General features: G+C 42.3%; 1 protein-coding gene and 1 long non-coding RNA gene across 3 annotated transcripts in view; one reads left to right on the top strand and one right to left on the bottom strand.

Moving 5' to 3' along the window:
• UBE2E3 (ubiquitin conjugating enzyme E2 E3) overlaps window positions 1–13,646 on the bottom strand; it is a 54,679-nt gene extending 41,033 nt beyond the window's left edge. Inside the window, exons 1-3 of one of the 2 annotated variants that reach the window (XM_048953879.1) lie at window positions 13,473–13,644; window positions 12,180–12,382; window positions 9,964–10,014 (exon numbers count right to left, since the gene is read on the bottom strand). In XM_048953879.1, coding sequence (XP_048809836.1) covers window positions 9,964–10,014; window positions 12,180–12,373 — 245 coding nt within the window. In that variant the 5' untranslated portion in view covers window positions 12,374–12,382; window positions 13,473–13,644. Of the gene's footprint in view, window positions 1–9,963; window positions 10,015–12,179; window positions 12,383–13,472 lie in introns of both variants that reach the window. The other variant, XM_048953880.1, reaches the window with a different exon arrangement.
• On the top strand, window positions 401–11,887 carry LOC125697138 (uncharacterized). Its single transcript, XR_007378690.1, has 3 exons — window positions 401–2,880; window positions 8,856–8,942; window positions 10,494–11,887. It is a non-coding gene; the product is annotated as an uncharacterized LOC125697138 (long non-coding RNA).
• Window positions 13,647–23,648: the final 10,002 nt, after the last annotated feature.

The following is a 23,648-nucleotide window of genomic DNA, read 5'->3' as shown; positions in this document are numbered from 1 at the left end:
CTATTTGTTATACATGTGCACAGATGCATTAGGGCTTGCCTACCTACTGTTAATTGCTTAGAAGGGAAAAAAATGTCCCTTGCTCTTGTTTATCTGTGTTAGAGGTACTTATGTGCCTGTGAACAAAGCCAAAGAATCCAAGCACACAGTACAAGGCATAGCCAAAATTAAGATCTGCTGTACAACAGCACTGTTAGCTTCTCATAGGGGTAATACACCTCTGGAGAACGCACAACACATGCCTTATTTACTTCCAGTTATCAGCAGAATGCAACAACTTTGTGCAAGGAAAGCAGGATCGGGCCAAAAATAAAAATGAAGTGAAAAAAAAAAAAAAAAAAACCACAAAAAACACACACCAATGATTGTTTTTGTTTTTTAATTGACAACAGGACTAAAACCGTGTACTGCCAGTGACTGCTCAAATAATCAATGTTACTTCTGTTACTTGAAATATTTTCACTGGGTGATTATACTAAAAAACCCTATTATTAAAATAGAGTTTTTAAATAAGGGAAAAATCACTTCCCGAGGAGCCTTCCTTTAATCCTTTAATATCATTATTTGAATCTAGTAACACAGACTGCTTGGTGGAACTAGTCCTCAAGCGGTCACCTAGTCCACTTCCTGTTTCGACACAGGATCACTTATAGTCAACCAGTTCCTGACAGTAACTTGTTCTAACTTGCATTCTTAAAAAACTATGATGGTACATAACCACCATCTCCTTACACATACTGCTGTCTTTACAGCTCAGAACTCCAAACATCTATCCTAGATCTTGTGGAAATTTAATTTGCTCTCCATAACCACCTGACAAGACTAGCAGTAACTGTCATATTTTCTTGGCAGAACCTTCTTCTAAATCCAAATATTATTCTTTCTTTCCTCTAATCTGTATTCTTTCCAGTTAGCCTGTATCACTTTGCAGTGTAGCACTTAGAAGTGGATAAGGTACTCCAGCTGGCCTTTACTAGTGCTGTACTGAATGGAATGACTTTATATACCATGTCTCCAATGCTTTAATATATCCCCCTACTATGACTGCTTTTCTATTTATTTCTGTTCTCTGGCCTTGTATTGTACATCCTTGGAAGGCATACAATGCTCAGACCTGCTACACCTTTTCTGAAGAAGTACTCCTTACCCAGTCTTTTTGCCCACGGATTGTGAAAGCTCACTATGCCTAGACAAAGGGCTGTTCCTTGCAATTCTCATTATTAAATTACATGCAGTAGCACATAATTTAAGGTCACTTTGAATTCAAATACGCTAGTTCTGTCCTCCAGTATGCCTATAATCTTTTTTTGTTAACTTGCAATGTAATATTTATATGCACTAGTCCTGTACCCAGGTCAATAATGACCACATAGAACATCCCAGGTTGGAAGGGACCCATAAGGATCATTGAGTCCAACTACTGGCTCCACACAGGTCTCACAAATTTCATTTGGCCAAACACTAAGTTGAACTCACAATTCATTAAAGCACTGTATATTATATATTCAACTTTAACCATTGCAATAGTCTAACATTGAAGATCATAGAATCATTAAGGTTGGAAAAGACCACTAAGATCGCCTAGTCCAATCTTCAATCCATCGCCACCATGCCCGCTAAACCATGTCCCTCAGTGCCACATCTACACATTTTTTGGACATCTCCATCAATAAATAATTAAAAATAATAATAATAATCACGATTTACTGCAGGATGGTCTTCCACAGACCCTCCCTAAAAATTCTCCCAGCCTGAAAGTGAGCTACTGCTATCTCAGATCTCAGCGGCATTTCATCAAGGCAATCTCTCCCCTTTCCTGTTTCTGAAAGTGATGCTTACATCAGTCAAGTAAATCTTCATCTGAGTTCCTAAAAGATCCTGTTTTACAGTAAGCGCTATAAAATTAACAAGTGTTCCAACCACTGCTCTGAACTTGATAATACTACAGGGCATTCTATGCAGGAGTACACCATAGAAAATTAATCCAAATTAACACAAGCAGGTTAGGACATGTTTATCACTTGTGGTTACTGGCTCAAAGCTGCACCAATTTAAAGTCACAGCATAGTTCTTGGCTAGTTTAATGGAATGGATGCTCCTGTCCTAGGTGGCAGCTGAATATCCTTACTCCTGCCTACTTAGCCCTTAACTCAGAAACAAGCTCAAGGTGTTTTCCAAGATGCCTATACTATTTGTTTCAGAATGTTCCACATACATGCAAATCCTAGTTACATGAGGTGCAGGAAACCTCCACAGATCAATTTTACATTAAACAGTCGACCCATTTTAAATAAAAGGTTTAATATCATTTAGCTGATTATCTTCTATTTTCACTTTGTTAATTTGAGTTAAAATTAGGTATCCCAAGGCTATAAAAGTAAAGATCAAGTCAAAGAAGTGTAACTGACACACACAGACAAATAGATCTGATAGAGAAATGATCAGTGTGCTTGGACTGGCACATACTCTGCTCATTACAAACTAAATGACAGGCTAGCAGCGGTCAGCAATGCACAGTGTGAAAACATATATATACATATATATGTTTATGGCATATTTTAATTAGTTTTATGACAGAGTCTGAAAAGGGCTTTTTTCAGCTATACAAATGGATATTTGAAAAGCAGATTTGTCTTTCAGTCTAAGGACATATTGTGGTTTTTACAATTTTTATGCTGCAGTGGAAATGCTAAGTCATGGCTTGAAGCAGTGATTGAGCACCTGTTGGGAGGGCAGGGCCAACCCAGGGGAGGTCAGGTGCACTGAGTGACTGAAAGGGGTGAAGCCAGGATCCACCCCTTCCCAGAGCTCATTTAAGGGTTGGCACTGGAGGCAAGGGTATCTTGCTGGAGATCCCTATGCTCTTGAGGCCTTCTGAAGGTAAGCTGCTTCTTTCCTTTATTTCTGTGCCTATGACTATTGCATTTGTGCAAGTCTTCACTTGCTGCAGCCCAGGATCTTGCTGCTCTTCTGTTATTGCTGTACTTTCTGTTGTGTTACATGTGCTTAAAGATCTGTTTAAACAGACTGGTCAGTCTTGGGCTCTTCTATTGTTTCCAGACAAAACCAGAAATAATGAGGGCTAGTCCTGTAACACCAGTGGCTAAGTGAAAAGTGTTTGAACCATTTCTGCAATTCCAGAATAGACAGCCAAGATTTGTTTTCTTGTTTCTTTTGAGAGTACTGCTAATGAAAACTGGTGAAAGATTTATTAGACCTTTTAACTAACATACAGATGTTTAAGAGTGTGTATGACAGAGCTGTGGACACTACTTACACAAGGGCCAAGCTGCAAATATGAAGGTATAAGAACTTATTCCTATGAGTGGATATGATAACTTCTACTACAAAACCCTGTCTTAACTATTCCACTCATATTACTTGTGTGAGAAATTCACTGTATGGTGGTTTGGGGGAGGAGAGAAAGGAAAAAAACAAGCGAGGACCAAAAACCTACCCATGGTTTTGCGCTTGAATGAGGTCAAAGCTAATACGGGCTGGAAAAAACCACAAACTTGAGGCAATTTGAGTTAGTGGATCTGTCATCCACTCTCAACTGGAAAGAAAGTAATTTAAATATTCCATTCTGGAGTTGCACAATCTTCCACTGTTGTGTGTTTTTTTTTTTTTTTAATAAAAGCATGTTAAATAACAGCATGCCCCAGCAAAACTTAACACTTCAATGTTTTACCAAAATGCTTTTCTACACTTCTATCACCCCCACTCCTTAGACAGCTTGACTGACTACTAGCAAACAAGGTGACAGCCACTCTGCACATGTAAAGATAGCAGAATAAGGTTGTTACTACAAATGGGCTACAAAGCACAGACTTCTGATTGCTGCGTTACGTTATACTGCTCCTTGTAACCCTGACCTAGGCTAGATCCTTCTTATAGGGAAGAGCATGGAAGAAACTGCTCAGTAGAAATAACTCTAAATAAATCAAGGTTATCATTAGATAAACATACCTTTAAATTATGGTGAGCCACTGATTTATGTTCTGAGACTAACAACAAAGGAACAGAGCTGGACAATACTAGAAAACAGTACTTGAATAGCTGGAGAGCTACTTCAAACATGTTCTTGCAGGATTTCTGAACCCTCTTAATTGTGTTTTTGTAATTGCAACTGCAAAATTCTGTACAGGAAATGAAGTGTTAGAAATAATTGTGTGGGTTTGTGTTTTCAGTACCATTCTGCAAACCTCAGCTTTCTTTCCCTGTAGAATGGATTTATTATACTTGGTAGTGAACAAGTGCCAGGGCAAGAAAAGTCAGAATACAAAGTAAAATGTGGCTGTTAGAAGGCACATTATCTTGTCAGGTTTGGGTACTGTTGTGTTGGTTTTGTTTTTTTTTTTTTTTTAGTTTTGCTCATTCAACTTGAGCATGGGCACTTCTGCGTGTATTCCTAATATACACCCACCTTAATCAACAGCTCCTTCTGTACTGAACTATTTAGTGTTCACAGTTGTAGTTTCTACTGCAGAGGTGTAAACAAGCCAAACTTGTTTTTTTAAAATGAAATTTTAATGTTTAGCAATAGGAAGGCATTTACCCAATAAGGAATGAACAGAATAAATGAAAACTGGGGAGGTTGCCAGTGAAGAAAAAGTCAGAAGCTTGATTGAAAAAATGCCACAACAGTACATGTGAAGACTTGGGCAACATTTGTACTGCTGTATTTGACTGCTTTCAGGATATTCTTCCTCCTACTGATTTCTAAAAGGTAGCAAAATGAAGGCCTGTCTTTCTCAAAGGAGAGATGGAAACTTACTACATTTGAGAAACAAGGGAATGGATTGACTTATTCATATCCTGGTGTGTTTGACAAAATGCTTCACGTGAACAATGCCTACTCTGAAGAGAGGGAGGAAAAATCCAGCAGAGTTCATTTGAGTCATCTATTTAAGCCATTTAAGCAAATGTGGATGGTTTTTTTTTTTTCTTTTTTTTTCTCCCCCTGTGGGTAGCACTAGCAGATGAGCTTCCTTCACTTGCTGACTGGAGTTGCCACCTCCAAGGCACAACTGGAGCAAACCACAGCTGTGCAGTAACATCTTCAACAGGCATGACTGTTTGCAGAGTAAACATTTGCCTACAACCTTACTGTAGATAGAGAATGTTAACAAAAAGGACAGATTCTAGCAGCTTATCTGCAGCACCTTCCTCACTAGCACATGGCTGTGGAAGGGTGCTCCATCCAGAGCAACCTCTGCACACAAAGGAGCCTGCACCACCAGCACAATCATTCACTGCTTCTCATTGCTTCAGACAGCTCAATTGAAAGAGCTTAAATTGCTACTCTGAAGAATACCTGCACTATATTGCTTTAAATACATACTGCAGTGCTTCCTCACTGATGCTGTAATAACCACAGTAAGACAGTTACAAACATCTGGATTCATGGGTCCATAACTAAACCAGAGAAAGCATCTGTCTAAGTTTTGCAGGGCATTTTTCGTTGTGTCATATACCAGATCGTGGGTTTAGTTGTCAAAACTGTACAGCACAGAATTGGCCCAATGTGTAGCTGTAATGAAAGGGACAAACACAGTCCTCTGGAAGCATGAGAATCTTACACTAAAAGAAAAGCCCTACGTGTTATCTTACCATTGTGCTTAGTGCATGTACTTTGCAGTGTTATTTTAAAATCAGGAGTTTTTAAATGAGCCACTCATAAATTATCAATGTGCCTGCCAGCTTAGAAGAAGGCACAAACAGCAAAATCATCACTACTACCTTCTGTAGCACAGCTCAAAAAAATCACATTAGTATCTATTAGCGTACAAGATCTGCTAATAGAGATAGTAATCTCTATTAAGAAAAATCTTCTCAGTGGCCTGATCAGGTTTAGGTTCAGATCCTCACTAGCAAGAGGACAAGACAGAGCAAGGGAGCCTTTGGGGTGATCCAAAAATCTCTCTCGATAAGAAATCCTATTTCCCAGTAGCATGAAGGAGAAAAGCTGCCTCTGACTGGGGCTATAAGACATGTGGCTTTGTCTGGCCTTTATAGGCACTTGTTTTCAGATGTCTGATCTCTAATTTAACAAAGAAAAGTGATTAAGTCCAACTGACAGACTAGACCATAAAATGTTCCAATTCTCACACTTGCATGGGAAAGACACGCTATCTTATCTCACTCCTTTCTAAACCACATGAATTAACCTCTCAGTGGATACACTCATTTCAGTATTTGCTTTCATATCCTCCAAAGTTTTCAGCAAACTGAATTTGTTGTAAAACTGAATGTAAACTACAAAGTACACTGGCATGGGTGTTACTAAGTTTTTTTAGTATTGGATTGAACTTCAAAACTTTCTCATCATGCTCAGTAACGATTAAATTTGGAGTAGAAAGGAGAAGGATCAAGGAAAGGCAATGAGATGCATCTTGTTGCTATTGTGGATTATCAGAGCAGCCAGAAGCAACTAATAGTAACTGCTCTAAATCATGGTACACATGGGCACAAGGGCTCCCTTGTCAGCCCTAAAAGCCAGGAAGCACCTTGAGGGTGGGAGCCCTGCTGTGCCCTGCAGCCTCCAAGATGCCCAGGTCAGCACAGCAGTCTCAGATCTAACCTCAGCTCTGGCATGCTGACCTCTGCTCTGAACAGTTTCTCACCGTGAGCTGAGAACAGCCATTCCAGATATGTCAAACCTATTTAAGAGCATTTCTGCAGCACAGATTTAACATGCATTATGTGCAAAACCTTTTGCAGCATTTTTCTGAGAATGTACAACAGTGGGTTTTGGCATACTTCCGTACCTTGAAGCCTGTAAAAGCACTTGGCCATGGTTTGAAATTGAGCTGCCTAGGAGCAATAGGGCCAAGACCTTTTTAGCTGTGCTTTATGCTATTAAAAGCACAAAAGAAATTAAATACAGCACACTGCATCAAGTAGTAGAGCTTTGAGTTAAGCCAGCAAAAGCAAGAAAAAACAGGATCGGACACCTGTGTCCTCAGCCTGCTTATGTGCCCTGGTGTTACAGCTGGACAGTAACCGACTCATTTCAAGCCCTTCTATGAGATGGGAGAAAACACGGGGTGAAAGCAGTACTTAATTTCTTTCCTGTCATCTTTAGTGGTTTAAGATCAAATCTAATTTCATTGTTTTTGATGCTCTGTCTTTCTTGGAAATCATACCATAACACAAAATGTAGGATATTAATGTACATTAAAGTACACAGCTAACAGCATTAAGGTTTTTTTTGGGGTGGTATCCTCAAGGATGCAGTCTGTGCTGTATTTGTGAGTGGTTAAACAATGTGAGTTTTCTAATGTTTCATTGCCCAATTAACCAAACAGAATCATAAAGTATACCATAGAGATAAGCAAGCAAAGAACCCTGCTTTTTTGGACACTTTTAATGTGCCTGCCATTCTGCTGCCCCAGTGCCTAAAATAGAACTTAATGTGTAGCCCAGGCCTCCTCAGCACACCCAAGAATGGGGCTCTCCTGGGGCTCAGGCATTTTTATAAAACAGCAGTTAGAAGTAATAGCTGTGAGTGTGGGAAATTTCACTGCTGAGGAAACCTACACATCTTTTGAGCAATAATCACAGCACAGCCAGTTAGTGTCATTTTTAAGCTACTAAATCAACCTCAGGCCCTTCTGGTGTTAGGAAGCAACTCACTGGCAGGTGAGAAGCAGCAGCACTTATCACAGCACAGGAGAGTGTATCCCATTAAATTAGCACATACTGCTTGCATGTGCACCATTGTCATTTTAAAAATGCTGGGTTTTCTTAGTTACTTACATAAGTGGGCAACCAGAAGGACTGTTATCTGAGACCATCAGCTGTATGGCTGTGAACCCTGCAACTGATAAGGGACAACTCCAGGACTGGGCGAGATACAACCTGGCACGAAGAAATCTCTTTGGGAGATCTTAAGACACAAGCGGCTTGTCATTTTTAAAGTACACACGAATAGGTCCAAGTTCTGCAGGCTTTTAAATGCATTGTTGTTTTACATTTTATTTACTTTTACGTATACAATAAATGTATTCAGTAACATGAGCAACATTCTGCTGCTTGTAAATCAGTGAAGTGCAGATGCCTGTTGTATCAGTTTGTTGCCTAATCTGTGCTACTGTACCTTATATGAAAGCATGTTACAAACAAGCCCAAGCCGCCTTCTTCAGCTGCATTTACCTCCCTATGCCAGAAAGGCTCCTTCTGAAAAGGAACTTGCAGTGTTGTGGTAACCTTTTTGGGCAATCATACTGCTCATCCTGAACACCCAGAACTTCTGTTAAAGATGTCAATGCTTCTTTCTATTTTTTTTTTTTTATACTTGCAGGAGGTAAAAATACAATCATCATACTGTTGCTTTTGATTAAAGGATGAATTCCTCCACAAAAATGCCTATAGGAAACGAAGCACTGACACTGTCAAAAATAATCATTCTCCCTTGCACTCCATGGGAGAGAAGCTTGAATAATTTTAGAGACTTTAGGGGGTGGAGGTTCATAATTTTAAATGGTGTATCTGGGTACAGCTCACAAGGACTCACTGCAGTGCTCTTGTGCTAATACCAGAGGAGCATGCTTTCCCAAGGAGCTGAAGATCAGATGCTACTGGAGAGCATGAGGGGGGTGGTGGATTCTCTTTGTGAAAGCCATGCTGCAGCTTGCTGTACCTGAAACTGCTCCAGTGATGTTTTCACTGTTTATCTATAAGGCAAGGCATTAGTGTTTTATTTCCTTCAGAAACTCTCTCTCCTACCGTGCCCCATTTGGGGGGTTTAAGCCTAGAATACACGACACACAGAACTAGATTCCAGTAACAGGATAGCTATTAAACAGTTTATGAACTAAAACCAAAGCAGACCATTTTCTCTCTGTCTACAGATCTTGCACCTGTGAAGAGGGAGAGCCATCAACCTCGCAGACAGACATATCAGACGGCCAGAGGCAATCCACAGCATTGCTCTCAAGGTGAGACACCTTTACCACAGATTCAGTAAACACAGCTCGGTAAGTCCCTGCCTCTCCAGGCCTATTAAGATAATGAGAACAACTCACATCTTAGCAAATTCACAAGACCTGCGCCAATCTTTCAAACTATTCCAAATGCTCAACAATTCTCACCCAGAACCACAAAGCACTTCCAGCATTTTTTTTTAATGTGTCCACGGCTTACTGTCACACATGAGCTGTTAATCTGAAGAAATCTTACAGTCAGAAAGCATGCTGAGATACATCAAATGAAACAACACTATTTATATGCTGTTTTAGTGCAAGTCTGATTGCTGGATGCTCACAGCTAATGAGAATTTTATGCATCTTTTAAACAAAAGTAAAACATGTTAAAGATTTAAAGAAATTAGCCAGCTATGTTACTATTTAACTTTCCTACAGATCAGTGTTCCAGTTACCTTTCCTTTATTTAAGATTGTATCACTCAGCGTTCCAAGCTTATAAATTCATTTCTTAAAAACCAACAGAAGTGTTTCTCAGGCTGGGAACCTCTTTGAAAACATTCTTTACCAAGGGACTGCAGCTCTGACTGACAGGCACATAAACGTGAAGGCAACACTTCTTATCTAACTGTTAAGCAACACTCTAAGAGAAAGCATATAAAAATCACATTCGGTTCTTTACTTTTGCTTCAGAACCAAGCAGTGACTCTAAACTGTCACTCAAAAGACAGTTCAACCTACATGCAAACATCGCGTTGCAAGCATCAGTGTATTTTGAAGTTTACATAATCAACGTTTCACAAAGGCAGTGACCAACTACATAAAACAAACTGCATACATTTCTCTATGTACATCAACCACTAATGACTACCCCTACAGCATGCAGACAAAATATCAAGCGTTCCCTTTGCTTGTTCAACCCGCTGCACACGATTGTTGTCTAATAGTCACCAGCTGTAAACACGAACTTTCCCATTTATTAGCCTGAGCATGTTAATCTCCTACCGCTGTCCACGATTTAAGAAGCTGTTACATACCTGCAGTTAGGAGGAGGATCAAGAGTTATTTCAGCTAGCTCCTTCTGGATTCTGTTGGTGAAACGAGAACAGACACAAAGCATTTGAGATAGTCTATAGAATAAATCAGGGAATTACACTGCCCTCTACCACCATGCAGTTAAATGCAAGATTGGCTTTGCCTTCAGTAATGCTAACATGGCTGCTTCCTCTTTGTTCTCAGAGGTATAACCCAAATCCCACAGCTGAGAAACTTTGCAGCTTTTTTTCCTGCTCGATCCTGTGTATAAACAGAACACTCACAGCCGAGTTCGGTAGGAATCTCCCACAAGTACCCAGAACAGCAACTCTTTTTCATATCCGAGCACATCTTGCCGGAGAGATTTTCTTTTCAAGCTAATATGCAAATGAGCCGGGGGGAGGGGGGCCGTACAAGCACATTTGACAATGACTTTAAACCAGCACTGCAGAGCTGTGATCGAGGCTGAAGAAGTGAGCCGTGCTGTCAGCAAATGTATTCTTTTGGCAATATTCTACCTCCTGCTTTGCAGGGTGTTTAAAAAGTAGGTTTGCAGATCTGCCTGGCTGCCTCTGACACTGGAATCATCTCTGCATCAACTTTGCTCCTCTCAACACCTTCTGCTGCCTTTCCTCCCCCAGCTTTACGAGAGCTGTATTTACATGATAAAAAGCAACATAATAACCTGAAATAATCTTTAGCTTAGATTGATATTGTAACAACCACTCCGAAGATGTTACAGTCCAGAAAAGCAACACTGAAAACTTCGTGTTAATCTTACTATTTATCCATGTCCATAGGAGGTGTAACTTCAAAAGATTCAAGGCAATTTCCTCTATAAAATGTCAAAACAAAAAAAACCTCCACAAGAAAACCCACGCAAGCAAGACTGCTTTTCCATATGTACAGCAAGTGTTAAAGTATGAACTAATAGCGACTGCCCTGAAAGCCCTTGCACCATTTCCATTAAGTCCAACCACAGTACTGAACCACTGGAGATGTAAAGAACTGGACTCGCAATGATTAACCAAAATAAAGCTAAGTGGAGAAAACTCAGTTGTGAGCCTCTATGTGATGCACCTCAGGCATTTAAAAAAAAAAAAAAAAAAAAAAAAGAGAAAAAGCCCAAAATCTAGCAATAAATTACAAAGTCCACAGTGTTCCCAGAACTTTTCCTTCTGCAGCCAACTCCTCTTCCAAAGGGTTTCTTTAACAAACTCAAAAGTCATCAGTCACCCTGTCACATTCTGCAGTAATTCTAAGACATTGCAAAATGTATTTACTGAGTTTAAGTACAGTGCAAAATTACTAAAAACATTCCTGAAAGTTTGAGCTACTGTATTTGGGCTGGATAAGGAAAACTGAAAGCTACTGTGGCTATTGCACAGCTCCTCTTGCTATAGTGTATTTGTAAATGTTTGTAAAGAAAGGGAACTCCAGGGAAAAGCCAGAAAGTTGTGTTTCATCTCAGAAGGCAACTGGGATTGAGGGAATTAAAGTTTGCTTTATTTCACACAGCTGAACTTACAGAAAATAATTAGTACATGTCTCGAGAGCTGGACTGCCAGTAACCTTGTGTGTAAATAAAAATGCAGCAGATAAAGCCTGACAAGGTTTCTTGAGATTTTGATACTTAGAGGCTACACCTGAAGAACCTTATGGTTGGAATCCACAGATCCTGTGAGAGAAGATTTGCCTGACTTTCTCCAGAAAGCACAGCAGGACAGAACTGTGACTTTAAGGTGCACGAGGCTCTACTGCAATCATAAGGCCTGCAAAAGCCATGGGGCTTGTGTGACTTCTGTAATTAAAGAGCACTGCTTGACATCACCCTACAGCCTGCATTGAAATACACCAGGAAGATCCACCCTACACGAACAAGGGACGTAAACCTGTCTCAGCAAACCAGACACCTGAAGCTGACACTTTCTCGCTCATTTCTACAAACATGAGAGGCACGCAGGTGCCCCCTGACCGGCCTGTGAGTTACAAAGTTCTCCAACAACTCGAAAGAAACATGGCCAGCCTGCGTATTACTGCCCCAGAGGACTTGAACTCATGAAGGTCCTTCCCAGCAGACTTGCATGCTACAGAAGTTTGTACTGTACTATTTCTTATGTGGCTTTAAAGCAATCTCTCTGCCTTTGGAAGTGCAGTGCAGCACTGCGAGTCCATACACCGTGCAAAACCGCTACAGGATGCTGGATGCCACAAGTACCTTTTAGCACTAGTAGATAGCTTAGCAGTAGTTTTGCTGGAGAGTTTGGTGTTCTTCTTCTGTTGGGTGGCAGAGGGTTTCCTTTCCTCCTGCTCCTCAGGTTCAGGTGCTGGGGGATCCCTCTGGTCGGCATCTGAGCTGCCGCTGCTGGTACTGGGGCTCTCATCGTCTGACCTCTGCCTGTCACTGGACATCGTGGGGAACTTGTAGGGAAGGAGGAGAAGAGGCAGTTACTACAGCACACAGGTCACCCCCTCACTGTCCGGAGCTCTGAAGAATACTTTGGTTGATGACAACTCTATTTCATGGACAAACCCACCAGGATCCTCTTCTTTGTCTCATTCGCCGGGGCTGCAACTTGACAGCTACACCACAACATTCACACTTTGGAAAACACCGGCATTTCCCATTTTTAAACCCACTTGCATTTTTGTCATGCTTCAAACAATATGCCAATTGTCGGCTTGGTTCTGAGGCACAGACAGATTGAGCAGGGCACTTAAGAAACGCGCATTAATAACTTATGACACATTGTAAATAACAGACCTCCCCGGGAATGTTTTTTAAGGAGTCACCGATACCCTGTAAATATTTACACTGGAACGGAGCATTTTATTGGGTCCAAACGCCAGATCCCCCCTCAATCCCTCTCTCGGAGGAGCTCCATTGCCAATGAGACTCGGGCAGCTCTCAGACCGAAGCGTACACTTGCTCTGTGCATTTAAAGGGCTGGGCGGTGGGGGGGAGGGGGGGGAAGAGGGAGAACGCGGGTTGTTTTTTTTTAAAGGAAAACCCCCGCGGAACCCGCAGAAGATGCGTCGGGAGCAACTCGGGAAGCGGCAGCCCCACTGCCCGCCGGCAGAGCCGCATTGGGCCCCCGCAGGGCCGCCGGGGGGGAGGCAGCCCGCCGCCGCCCGCACCTTCCGCGTTGCCCTCTCGGCCTCCCCCCCCGCTCCGACATGGTGGCGGCGGGGGGAGGGGGCTGCCCGGCGGTCGGGAGCCGCTGCGGGGCCGGGGGCGGCCGCGCTTTGTGGGGAGAGCCCGGCGCGGCGCGGCAGGCGGCGGCTCGGCCGGCCCCGCTCGGCTCGGCTCGGCCCCGCTCGGCGCCGCGCGTGTGTGCACCAAGTGAGGCGTGAACTCGGCCGGCCCCGCGCCCCCGGCCGCCGGCAGGCAGCGAGCGCCGAAAACAAGAACAAAGCTCCTCGGCGGCCCCCCCGCTCCTCCCCGCCTCCCCCCACCGCGCTCGCCCAGCCGCCGCCGCCGCCGCAGCCGCCTCGCCCGCCTCTCGCTTACCTTCGCCGGCGTCCTGTCCCGCTGCTGGGTCGGAGGGGCGGGATGGCGGGGGGCCGGGCCGGGCCCGCGGCGCCCGAGGAGGGGACGGAGGCGGCCGGGGGGCTCTACGGCGGCGGCGGCGGCTCTGTGGCCGGGCGGTGTGGAACATTGAGAGCCGGAGCAGGGGGGGACGGGGGGAGGCGCGGTGCGGCCCCACGGCCGGCGGGTGGCGCTGGCGGGCCCCGCTCTGCGGCGCGGGCTCCCGCGGCGGGCCGGGGGGCCGGGGCGGGGGGCGGCGGGCGCGCGCCGCCGGGGGCGGGGGAGAAGATGGGGGGGGGGGGGAGAGGGGGGACAGACGGCCCCCGCCCGCCGCCGCTCTGCCGGCCCGCTGCCGGCGGGGCTGCCGAGAGCGGGGGAGGGGAGAGCAGAGGGGGCGCTCGCTCCCGCCTGGCGGCCAGCAGAGCGCGCCCCCCTCCGGGCTGGGGTGCGCGCAGGCGCTCTCCCGCCGCGGCCGAGGGCGCGCGTGCTCCGGGCCGGGCAAGGACAAAGCGGCGGCGCGCGCCGGGGGGAGCGGACGGCCCTCGACGGCGGCGCGGCGTAGCACGGCACGGCACGGCACGATTCTGCCCGGCTCCTGCCCACCTCCTGACTGCGGGCACCGCCGCTGTCCTCAGCAGACGGGTGTCCTCCGTCTGCTGTCCCGGCTGCACCTCGCCGCCCGTGGGGGCTGCCGGCGGTGGTTGGGCCCTTCCAACCGCACCGCCACAGTCGCCTCGCGCCCTGCGCACGCCTCGCGCCCCGTCCAGATGAAAATCAGAATTAGGAGTCGCTCCGTAAGAATCTAGGTGCCGAGTTCTGACTTTCACAGAGGAAAGAGGGTAGTCTGTGTCAGTGGCAATAGGTGCCACGGGAAGGCGATAGGAAGGAGGTCGAATTTCTTTCCCGTCCTGTCACAGCCGCGCCTGAGGAGCTGCTCGCACCGCCTGCTCAGTGTGCGCTGCAGTAAGAGGCGTCCACAAATTGGAGCAGTGTGAATATTCCAAAGTGATCCTGCAGCAATAAAACCCACCCGTAAAAGCAGCGTAACTGTTTGCGATAAGTACCTGTGCTGCGGATAAGTGGTGGCAGCAGGTGGGAAAGGAGTTACGCTTGTTGAGCTCTGCTTTAGAAACGGACACACAGCCGCTGTCCAGCAGCCGGGCTTCACCTCAGCACCGTGCTCCTCGAGGGCTTTCCTCACCGACAGCCCGAAGGCTTCAAGTCCCGTTTGCTTAAGTTTAGCAGGACAGAGAGGCCACAGGGTGCATACTGCACTCTGTAGGAGCTGAGCGGTGTGTCAGCGAGTTCGGTTTTCTCGGGAGCTGGGGTTACCTCAGCTGAACGGCAACGCTGAAGGTCGGGTGGATGAGCTGAGTGATGCGGTAGGGAGGAATACCGGAGGTTTGTTTGTCAAAGTGGGCTGCAGAGAATTACCAGATCATCACTACAGGCGATTTGCCCCTGAGGTGTAGAAAATTCTTAGCATAAACAGTATCAGGCATGATGAGCAATGTGGGCATAATTAGTATAAGGAAGCATGGCAATATCAAAAATCTATCAGTCAGCAGTAAAAGCATTTCTTTTCCCTATTGATGCTCAAAATGGGGGTTGCTGGTACTTTGAGGGTCAGGACTAAGTGTTCAACTTTTATTTTGTTTCAGATGAAAAGCTGCATGGATGTCCAAAAAAATGGTTAGCAGAGCATGCATCCACAGTATGAATGTAAGTAGATTGGTCAAGGGCTGCTCACCACATCAATTGCTATGTGTTGTGGCTTCTGTGGCTTTTAGGAGACAAAATGAAAATAAAGCCCATTTAACAGAGGATAATTGAAAGCCAGTCTGGATTTCTTTCTTTTTTCTTTTTTCTTTTTTTTTTTTTTTGTTTGTTTGTTTTTTGTTTTTCCTCCAGCCTTTTGTACCTTATTAAAACAGATCTACTACAGGAACTTGTGTTTATCTGAATGAATATTCATTTGTTTGACATCAAGGCTCAAAGGATGACACTTTCTTCTTACAGGGCTGTATTTTCCTAGGGTATTTTTGTTATCTTGTCAACTGTAGAAAAAGTAATGCACTGAGAGATGTAGTGCAGTTGGAAGCAGAGAAAGTGCTGATTTCAGGAACAAAGCTCCATATCACGATCTCTGTGACTTTTTGTATCCCTTGTGATTTGATGTTAGTGTAATTTTAACTGATACACCTATCAGTTAAAGGAAACTGTTTTGGGTTTTGTTTTGTTTTTTTTTTTCTCTGCCATTTTATTGAGTACTTAAACTGTGAAAGTTCAAATAGTAGGGTGAAGTGCAGAACCTTCCTGAGCTTTCCTAACCTTTCCTACATTCAGACTTGTTTGGATGGTCCTGGGCATGGGAAATGGGTGAGGACTGCATTTTTTCTACTTTTTTCTCCCCACTGAGATGCCCTTTATTTATATATGCATATATATATATATTTCCCCAACACAAGCATTGGTGGTTTCTTAAGAGGCCCTGTATCTCTTACATATGTCTTGATCCCCCTATTCTATCAGAGCACAGGTGTGAAGCTGCCATTGGCATGCAGAGTTGTAACAGCTCAAATGCACAGGCATTTGAGAATATCTTACTGGATTTAGGAAGAATTCACAATTCCGTCTTCTCCGTCTGATGCAAAATGCTGTGATAGCAAACAACTCAATGCCTGGCACCAGAACTAGGGTGAAGGCATTTTCCGCTTCTCACAAGTAAACTATGAGGGATGAGAAAATCATTGCTTGATCTCCTTGCCCCTACCATTTTAAAGGTGTACAGATGGTAAAATAAAGCCAGTGTACATTTTTTGTGATTAAGAGCAGATCAATTGAAAATACTACTTAATGTTTGCAGTTATATACTCCATCTTCTTTATCACAAAATCATTGCTTCCTGACAGTAAATATATCTCCAACTAAGCAATGCATCTTTCTATCCTGTGTGTGTTCCCATACTGGGCTGTGTTAAAGTACATGTTGGAGCTCTACTGTGGTGCTACAGCTGAACGTGCACAAACTGTGGAGCATGGAAACAAAATAAGTATTTATTTATTTTTTTTAAAGTCTATGCAATGTGTCAAAATTTGGATTGTGTTTTTGCTGTTAATTACTTCCATAGTAACAACTGTTGACCCTTCTGTGATAGAATTCTTGTGATAACCAGTCCATATTTTCCCCAAATAATTTACAATTTTACCATGTAGAGCTAGTAAAACAGGTTATAATGAAGTAAAATCTTGTGCCAGGAAGAGATGTAACAACTTTCAGAATGAAGCGCAGGAAGCCTGTTACAAAGTCAGTAATTACAGCTCATCCTGTGGTGCCTTAAAATGAAAATCACTACAATAAATAGGATTATTTTATGTTGTGATGCTATTTATTTGGGTTTATTTGGGTTTATGAATGAAAAATAAGCCCCTAAAGAACAATCTTTTTAGTATGCTTCAATTCTTTTGGATCCTCAAGAATCTAAAAAAAAAAAAAAAAAAAGCAGAGGTAAAGTAAGCATGGCAGCAGGCAGAATCCAACTGTTAGGAACCACTTCTCTGTCTCTTTGTCAGCCTGTGTTTAGCCCATCTGTTGGCTTTGCATTGCCATCTTCTAATCATGGCACAAGAATGTGGTGGAGGAAGGATGGAAAAGGAGGGGGTGGGAGGGAGAGTGGAAAAAATGAAGGCAAAAGCCAGAACCCTGCTGTGCTTCAGTTGTTCCTCTTTGAAGAATGGCTTTTTGGAAGCACTGTTGTAGTCCAGCAGTAGTCTTGAGACTGCTGTAATGCAGACTGCCACAAGGCCTAGAATTTGGGACGCTTAAAGAAGTTTTCAGAGTATGTTTTCTTTCTCTGAGTTCTTACATGCTTGAATAATGCCATGAGGAAAAGAGTGTGACCAACTGTATTTTAGCAGAGGAATTAGGAGGTTACCTTTCTGCTCTACTTAAATCCATAGAAAATCTTGATGTTAGTTAATCTTTATCATAACCCACTGAATAGCTAGTAAGTTCTCTTGTATGTTATGCACTGCAGTTGGCAAACATTTTTTACACACAAAGTGGTCAGCTGGGTACTAGGTTTTAATAAGTAGATTAGCATTAAGCATTAAAAAACTTATCAGGTAAATGTGTGTTTTGAAGCACAAATGTCTTGATTTTAGTGTTCCCATGGAGTCCTTGAATTCTGTTGTGTAAATTCTCTCTTTGTGTGTGGACTACTGATGCAAGAAAAGACCATAATGGCCCCTTTGGAGTTTCTGAAATCATTTGTATTAATCCAGTGTCTGTGCATGTCAAATGATAATAAGTACCTTAAAAAAAATCCATACTTTTTATTCTTGCCAGCAACTTGTATAAAAACATGTTCAACCTATGGAGTTATTGTTTTACTTGGAAAGCTGTGAGTAAATGGAAAAAGGTTAAAAAGGGAAAGAAAATTCAGGTGGGATTAGTGTATGAACTGGACAATAATAATTTCCACTTCAGAAGGGTGCTTTTGTCTTTGTAAATAGGTAGCATTTCAGTGAGCAATTGTCTGCAAACAGTATCATGAAATGATTTTTATTCCCTTGAAATTTTGATTTTAAAAAGCCTTGGTGTACTTAAGCTGATAGTTTCAGCTTGCTTTAACACAGGCTCAGTTTTTAGTAGAGTATTGTGAGTTTTTGACTATAGTGGAGTAAGATGCAAATGCTGTCAGACTTTTATGTGTAGCAGAGTGTGTGAACAATACATCTACAAGCTACTTCATTAACTCCAGGAAACTATTTTTGGGTGTATATTCAACTGAGTTATGTGTATATTGTAAGTTAGGGAGAACTGAGCTCTACAAATACAATCCTGGTAGACCAGCATTCTCAAATAGCGTTGTTTGGGAATGTGTCCCTGTTCTGCACAAGGGCCATAGTAAAATGGTGCCATCATTTCAGTGTGTGATATTCTCTTGCAAAAGTTGTAGCTGTTGTAGCAAACAATGCTGAAGGCCTCATAAAGTTCTCATTTCCCCATTACAGAGATATTCCACCCCTAAACTATCTCAGATTAAATTATCTCTAAGTATATACACAAGCATAGATATTAGTGCTGTCCACAGGCTGCTCAGATTGGAGACATTTGGCTTCAAAAAACCTTTGGCTCCAAAAGACCAGCCTGTGCTGTGTGAGTGAAAGCAGAAAGTTAATAGGCTGGTAGTAATAGAGCTAATATCCTCTTTCATGCCAGCCAGAAGAAGGCAAGATAATTACAAAGTCAAGCTCGCTGACCGAGTTGAGGTCAGAAAAAAACATACACATGGAGTAGGGCATTATTCATAAGCTGACTGATAGCTGCTTTTTTTTTTCTCTCTCCCTTGTTTTTTTTTTTTTTTTTTTTTTTTTTTAGTGAAATAAAATTTATGTTACTAAATTGGTTGATTCTGAGGGGGTTGTTAGAAACAAAAAGATCCTGGAGAGCTCCTTCAGTCTGGCTAATGTAATTTTCTGAGAGTGGGTACATACAAATTTTCTGTCACATTTAGGGCTGGTGAAAATTGGTACAACCAGCTTTATCTGGCTTACCTGTCCTGCAGTTTGACACACTGGCTCTCAGAAGGCTCTTCCAATTCTTGTTTTGCCATCCCATCAAAGAGGAAGGGACTGGTCAGCATTTTAGAAAAGTTGCAAATCCCTGGGAGCAGACAGTCTCCTTTGCTATGAGTCACAGTGCCTTACATCTGCCTGCCTAGAAAGTCTGTAACACTTCTGAGCTCACCCAATTTATATGGTACGGCCCACACATATTTCCCCTTATCTGGTCTGCAATGGATAAAAAGCCAGCTTGCCTGATTACCTGTTGTGCAATAAAGAAGCAACATCTTTTTAAGCCTCTGCAGATCAGGATTACTAGAGTCCAGTAAAATAGCATTGTGACATCTTGTTTTTTGACTAGGAGCGTTACTGTTTGCACTTAACCACTCTCTTTCTGTCTGGAAGCCCTAACCTCCTGCAGAGGGACAGGAAAGGCAAGTCAAGGCCCTATCATCATAAATTACCATTGCAATTTGAATGAGTCTGACCTTCCACAGCCTAGGCTTCTGAGCTCCTTCACAGTCTTTGCAATAGGAGAATGTTTTGCTGTTCCCTGTGCCCCAGCAGGTGGGAGATACTCCCACAGCAATCATAGCAGGAACAAGAATGTGTTAGGAAGGGATCCCCAGTGTGGTGGTGAGGGCTGAGAGTGCAGCCCTATCTGAAAAGCTTTCACGTGTTTGCTTCTGTTATTACCTCCCTGGCTGATAGCTCACTCTATCTCTTCAGGTAGGGGAGTTGTATAGCTGCACTTCTGTGTCACTGGGCGTGCTGTTTGTAAGGAAGTCACAGTGCAGAAGGGCAGCAGCGTTAGGTGCAAGCTTGAAATACAGTTAGTGCAACCAGAGTGTCAGTTAAAGTCAAGCTTTAAAGTGTTTCCAAACTGAATGAAGCTAAAATGATACTCCTGTGTTTTCAGAAACACTAGTGAGGAGAACTAGAAGTGAATTTAACTTGTGCCACCTGTGCTTGCATTTGCCTACCTGTAGCACTGCCTATTCATCCTCTAACTTCTAACAGTCATTTTTCACTTTCTCTTTACTATGTTCTCACTAATGTTTAGTGTGAATATTAATATACTGTGTCATCAAGAGTGCTGTTTGGTTAAATAAAAACAGAGGTGACCATGCTATGCCAGGAGAAATCAGAATGTGGAGCTAACTTCAAAACAGCAGAAAAAATATGCCAGTGAAGCTGCTTCCACACATCTAACATCAAACGATTTTTTACTTTGTACTGTATCCATGATCTTGAAAGCCATAAAAAAAAAAAAAAAAAAAGTCTCAGGGGTATTCTTATTCCTAAGTTACCTAACGTTGTTTTAATTAATTTGCTAAATGGAGATCATCATTCCAGAAGTCTGCTTATTTTTGTCCCTATTTCAACTGTTTGCGAAGATTAATTTTTGGCCTTTGCTGTCAATTGTGATTTTAAATAGTAATGCTAATAGACTATGTTAATCCTACTAATGAAGAAAGGAAATTTTGTTTAGGGAACCTAGCCAGTGAAATCAAATTCATCTAATTTACTGTTAACTGAGACACAGATATTTAAAGTGTCTAAATCCCAGTGTTTAATTCCCAGCACATAAACAGGTGGCCACATTGTTTTAGGAAATAAACAACCAGCCAGAAGCCCCCTCCAATACTTTACCTATGATATCTTGTAATATTCAATGTATATCTCTGAGATTCTGATATGATACTTTACTATCTCAGCATCAAACCAAGGAGAGAGGAGACAGAGAAACAGAGCACTTCTGGTAGTCTGAATTGATTAAAGCATATCTATTTAATAGCAGACATTTTGCAGTGTGCATTTTATGTCTCCAGAGTACATTCTTTTTCTATTTAATTATCTTTCTCAATCTTAACTTTGAAATAGTATGGCGCTAACACAATTCTAACTGAAATGCTTGTGTGATATATACTTCCTTCTTTGAAGAAATACAGTGACATTAAGATTCATTTTATCAAATTAATAGCTATTAAACTTTGATAGTCTGGATAAATGACTCAAAATGTGTAAGTTCCTGAAGCAAACAAAAATCTGTGTAATAATACATTATTTTTCATTGTTTTATTATTATTATTATTATTATTAGCAAGGAAACAGCAAAGTATATCCCAAAATTTCTCTTTCAGGGAATTCTGCCCCACAGAAAAGAGGCTTCAAAGTGCAAATGAACTCTTTTTCTTCTCACTATTTCTGAGCATCTAATATTGATGGGGCCATTAATAATATCAATGTCAAGCAAACAAGCATGTTTTGTATGAGTAATGTCCATTAGAATAAGAAAAACTTCTGTGTTAAGATTCAGGTCTAGCAGTTGATAAGCCATATTTCTGCTCTGATGAAAAAAAAAAAAAAAAAAAAAAAGAATGAAAGAGAGTGAGAAAGAAGTGGGAGAAAGCACCTATCTTCCCTTCCACAGTATTTGTATGTATCTCATTTAGTGCAGTCCTCTACTACATTTTGATGCAAAAAGCCCTACAGAAGTGGGGAAAAATGCACCGTTCTCTTGAATAATTATATGTGGATTGATTATATCTGTTTCTTCTTCTACTGTATTAACAGAAAACTCATGCTGTTGACTGCAAGATCAAGAACTGCTCAATTTTGACCTCTGTACTGATCTTCTGCTCTGCTCTGACCTGCATTAAGAAAGCCAGATCAGATGATGCCAGCTAGCCAAACTCAGTCCACTGGGTTGTTCAAAAAGGAAGGGAGAAAAGGTATGTTATACTTGCTATTCAGCCACAAATGGTAAAATGGCAGCAATATCATTTGAATGCATCTGCCATCAAGCCAGCTGCCAGTTCTTCACACGAGATTTCCTAAATTGATGCTTATAGATTTTACACACAGACTGCACTCAGACATTCCCAAATTATCTTTCCAGTCAGTTACATGATTATTATTTGGGTAACCAGCTTGGTGTATGTTGGTTGTATCACAAAGTCAATTGCAAACTTAGGAGTGGCCTAAAGTATAGAGTTGCTTACCTGCCCTGGTGTGTCTGCTCTTCAAACTGAAAATCTTTCAACTCAGGTGCTTCAGAACCTCCACTGAAATGAAAATGGTCTGGTTGTTATTGGTTTTTTGGATGTAAGGTTTTTTTTTTCCTCTTACAATATGGGCTGACTTGCATTTTTCCACCAGTCCATGCTAGTAGATTTAGTTCTTTTTTCGTGTTGTCTCCCTTCTTTTCTTATTGTCGTTGTCAGATATATCAGGAATAAAGCAGACTGGAACACAGTTTGGAGGTGTTATAATACTTGCAGATAAACAGTATCACTGAGACTATCACAGTACAAAAATCGTCTCTCTGTGGTATCTTGGGGTAGATTAATTTCTAACATGTGGCTGAACATAGCACACTGTGAAAGGAGTGTATTCTCAAGAAACTGGAGCATACCTAACAGAAAACTCCAATGATCTTTGGCAGGTGGTAGTCATGCAGCCAGCACAGGCCTTAATATCCTGCGAAGATGTCAGCAAATTTCTGAGAAAAGGCACTTCCTAGAAATATAGGATGAAACTGATGCTTACTTGTAATTTTGGATGGTGCCTGTCCATCTTTGTTGCAGGATGCTTCAGGCTCTGGCAAAGCAGCTGAGACATTGTTAGGACCATATTTGAAGAAGGAAAACAGTGTTTTGTTCAGTACTTTGCTCAAGTTAGACCACATGTCCTAACATTTCTACATACAACAGATCTTCCAAATAACAAATATTTTTCCATCAATCACCAGAAAGGGGAGATTTCTGTTCTGTCTTCATGTATATTGGCTCACTAATACTTACTGTGCTGCCTGGGATCTAAGCGGTTTGTTTCCCTCTGTAGGCTGTCCCTCCACAGAATTTGGGTCAGTTACAGAATATTGTTATTAAATTTAAATGCTTTGTTTTCTAAGTTATTACCTAGAGCAGCTCTTTTTCAGACAATGTTCCGTCCTGCCATCTACTTTACTTTAGGAACAAAGTAAGGGTAAGTCTCATGACAGTAGAAGATGAAGTTTTCTTGGCAATAGAGAAGTCTTTTGAACCCCTTGCTGAAACAGATAAGAATGATCACAACTTCCACAGCCTTCAGGGTAAAGTGCAACATGTTATTTTAGCCATGCTATCCTCACCATGTACACAACTTTAAGCAGCAGTGAGGAAAAGAGGGAAGCAGAAGAGGTCAGGATGAAGAGTGAAAAAAGGAAATAAGTTAGACAAACCCCTGTCTAGGCAAAGGAAAGAGCAAATTTAGGCTGGCGACCCATAGTAATATTAGTTATTAATTTCTGAAGAAAAGATCCTATACTGTGGGAAAGAGCAGCAGAGATTGACAGATGAGATACTGTTGCTACACTGCGACCCCTGCAGTCACAGGACCTGTGTCTGAGGTTTCTCATCTGTAAAATGAGAATTGTTGTTACTTACAATGCATGCTCTCGAAAGCAGTAATTGATGCTTACTGTTAAGTCTCTTTGAGATCACCAATTGGAAATACAGAATAACCTGCTTCTTCTGGGCTTTTACTTCTCATTGTATTCTACCCAAATTAATTTAATGGACAAGTATTGTAAATTCACAGTTTCTTA

The sequence above is a fragment of the Lagopus muta genome, chromosome 8, assembly GCF_023343835.1.
Source record: "Lagopus muta isolate bLagMut1 chromosome 8, bLagMut1 primary, whole genome shotgun sequence".
Classification (NCBI taxonomy): Eukaryota; Metazoa; Chordata; class Aves; order Galliformes; family Phasianidae; genus Lagopus; species Lagopus muta.
Note: the sequence above shows the minus strand (reverse complement) of the source record. Positions and strands in the feature narration are given on the sequence as shown.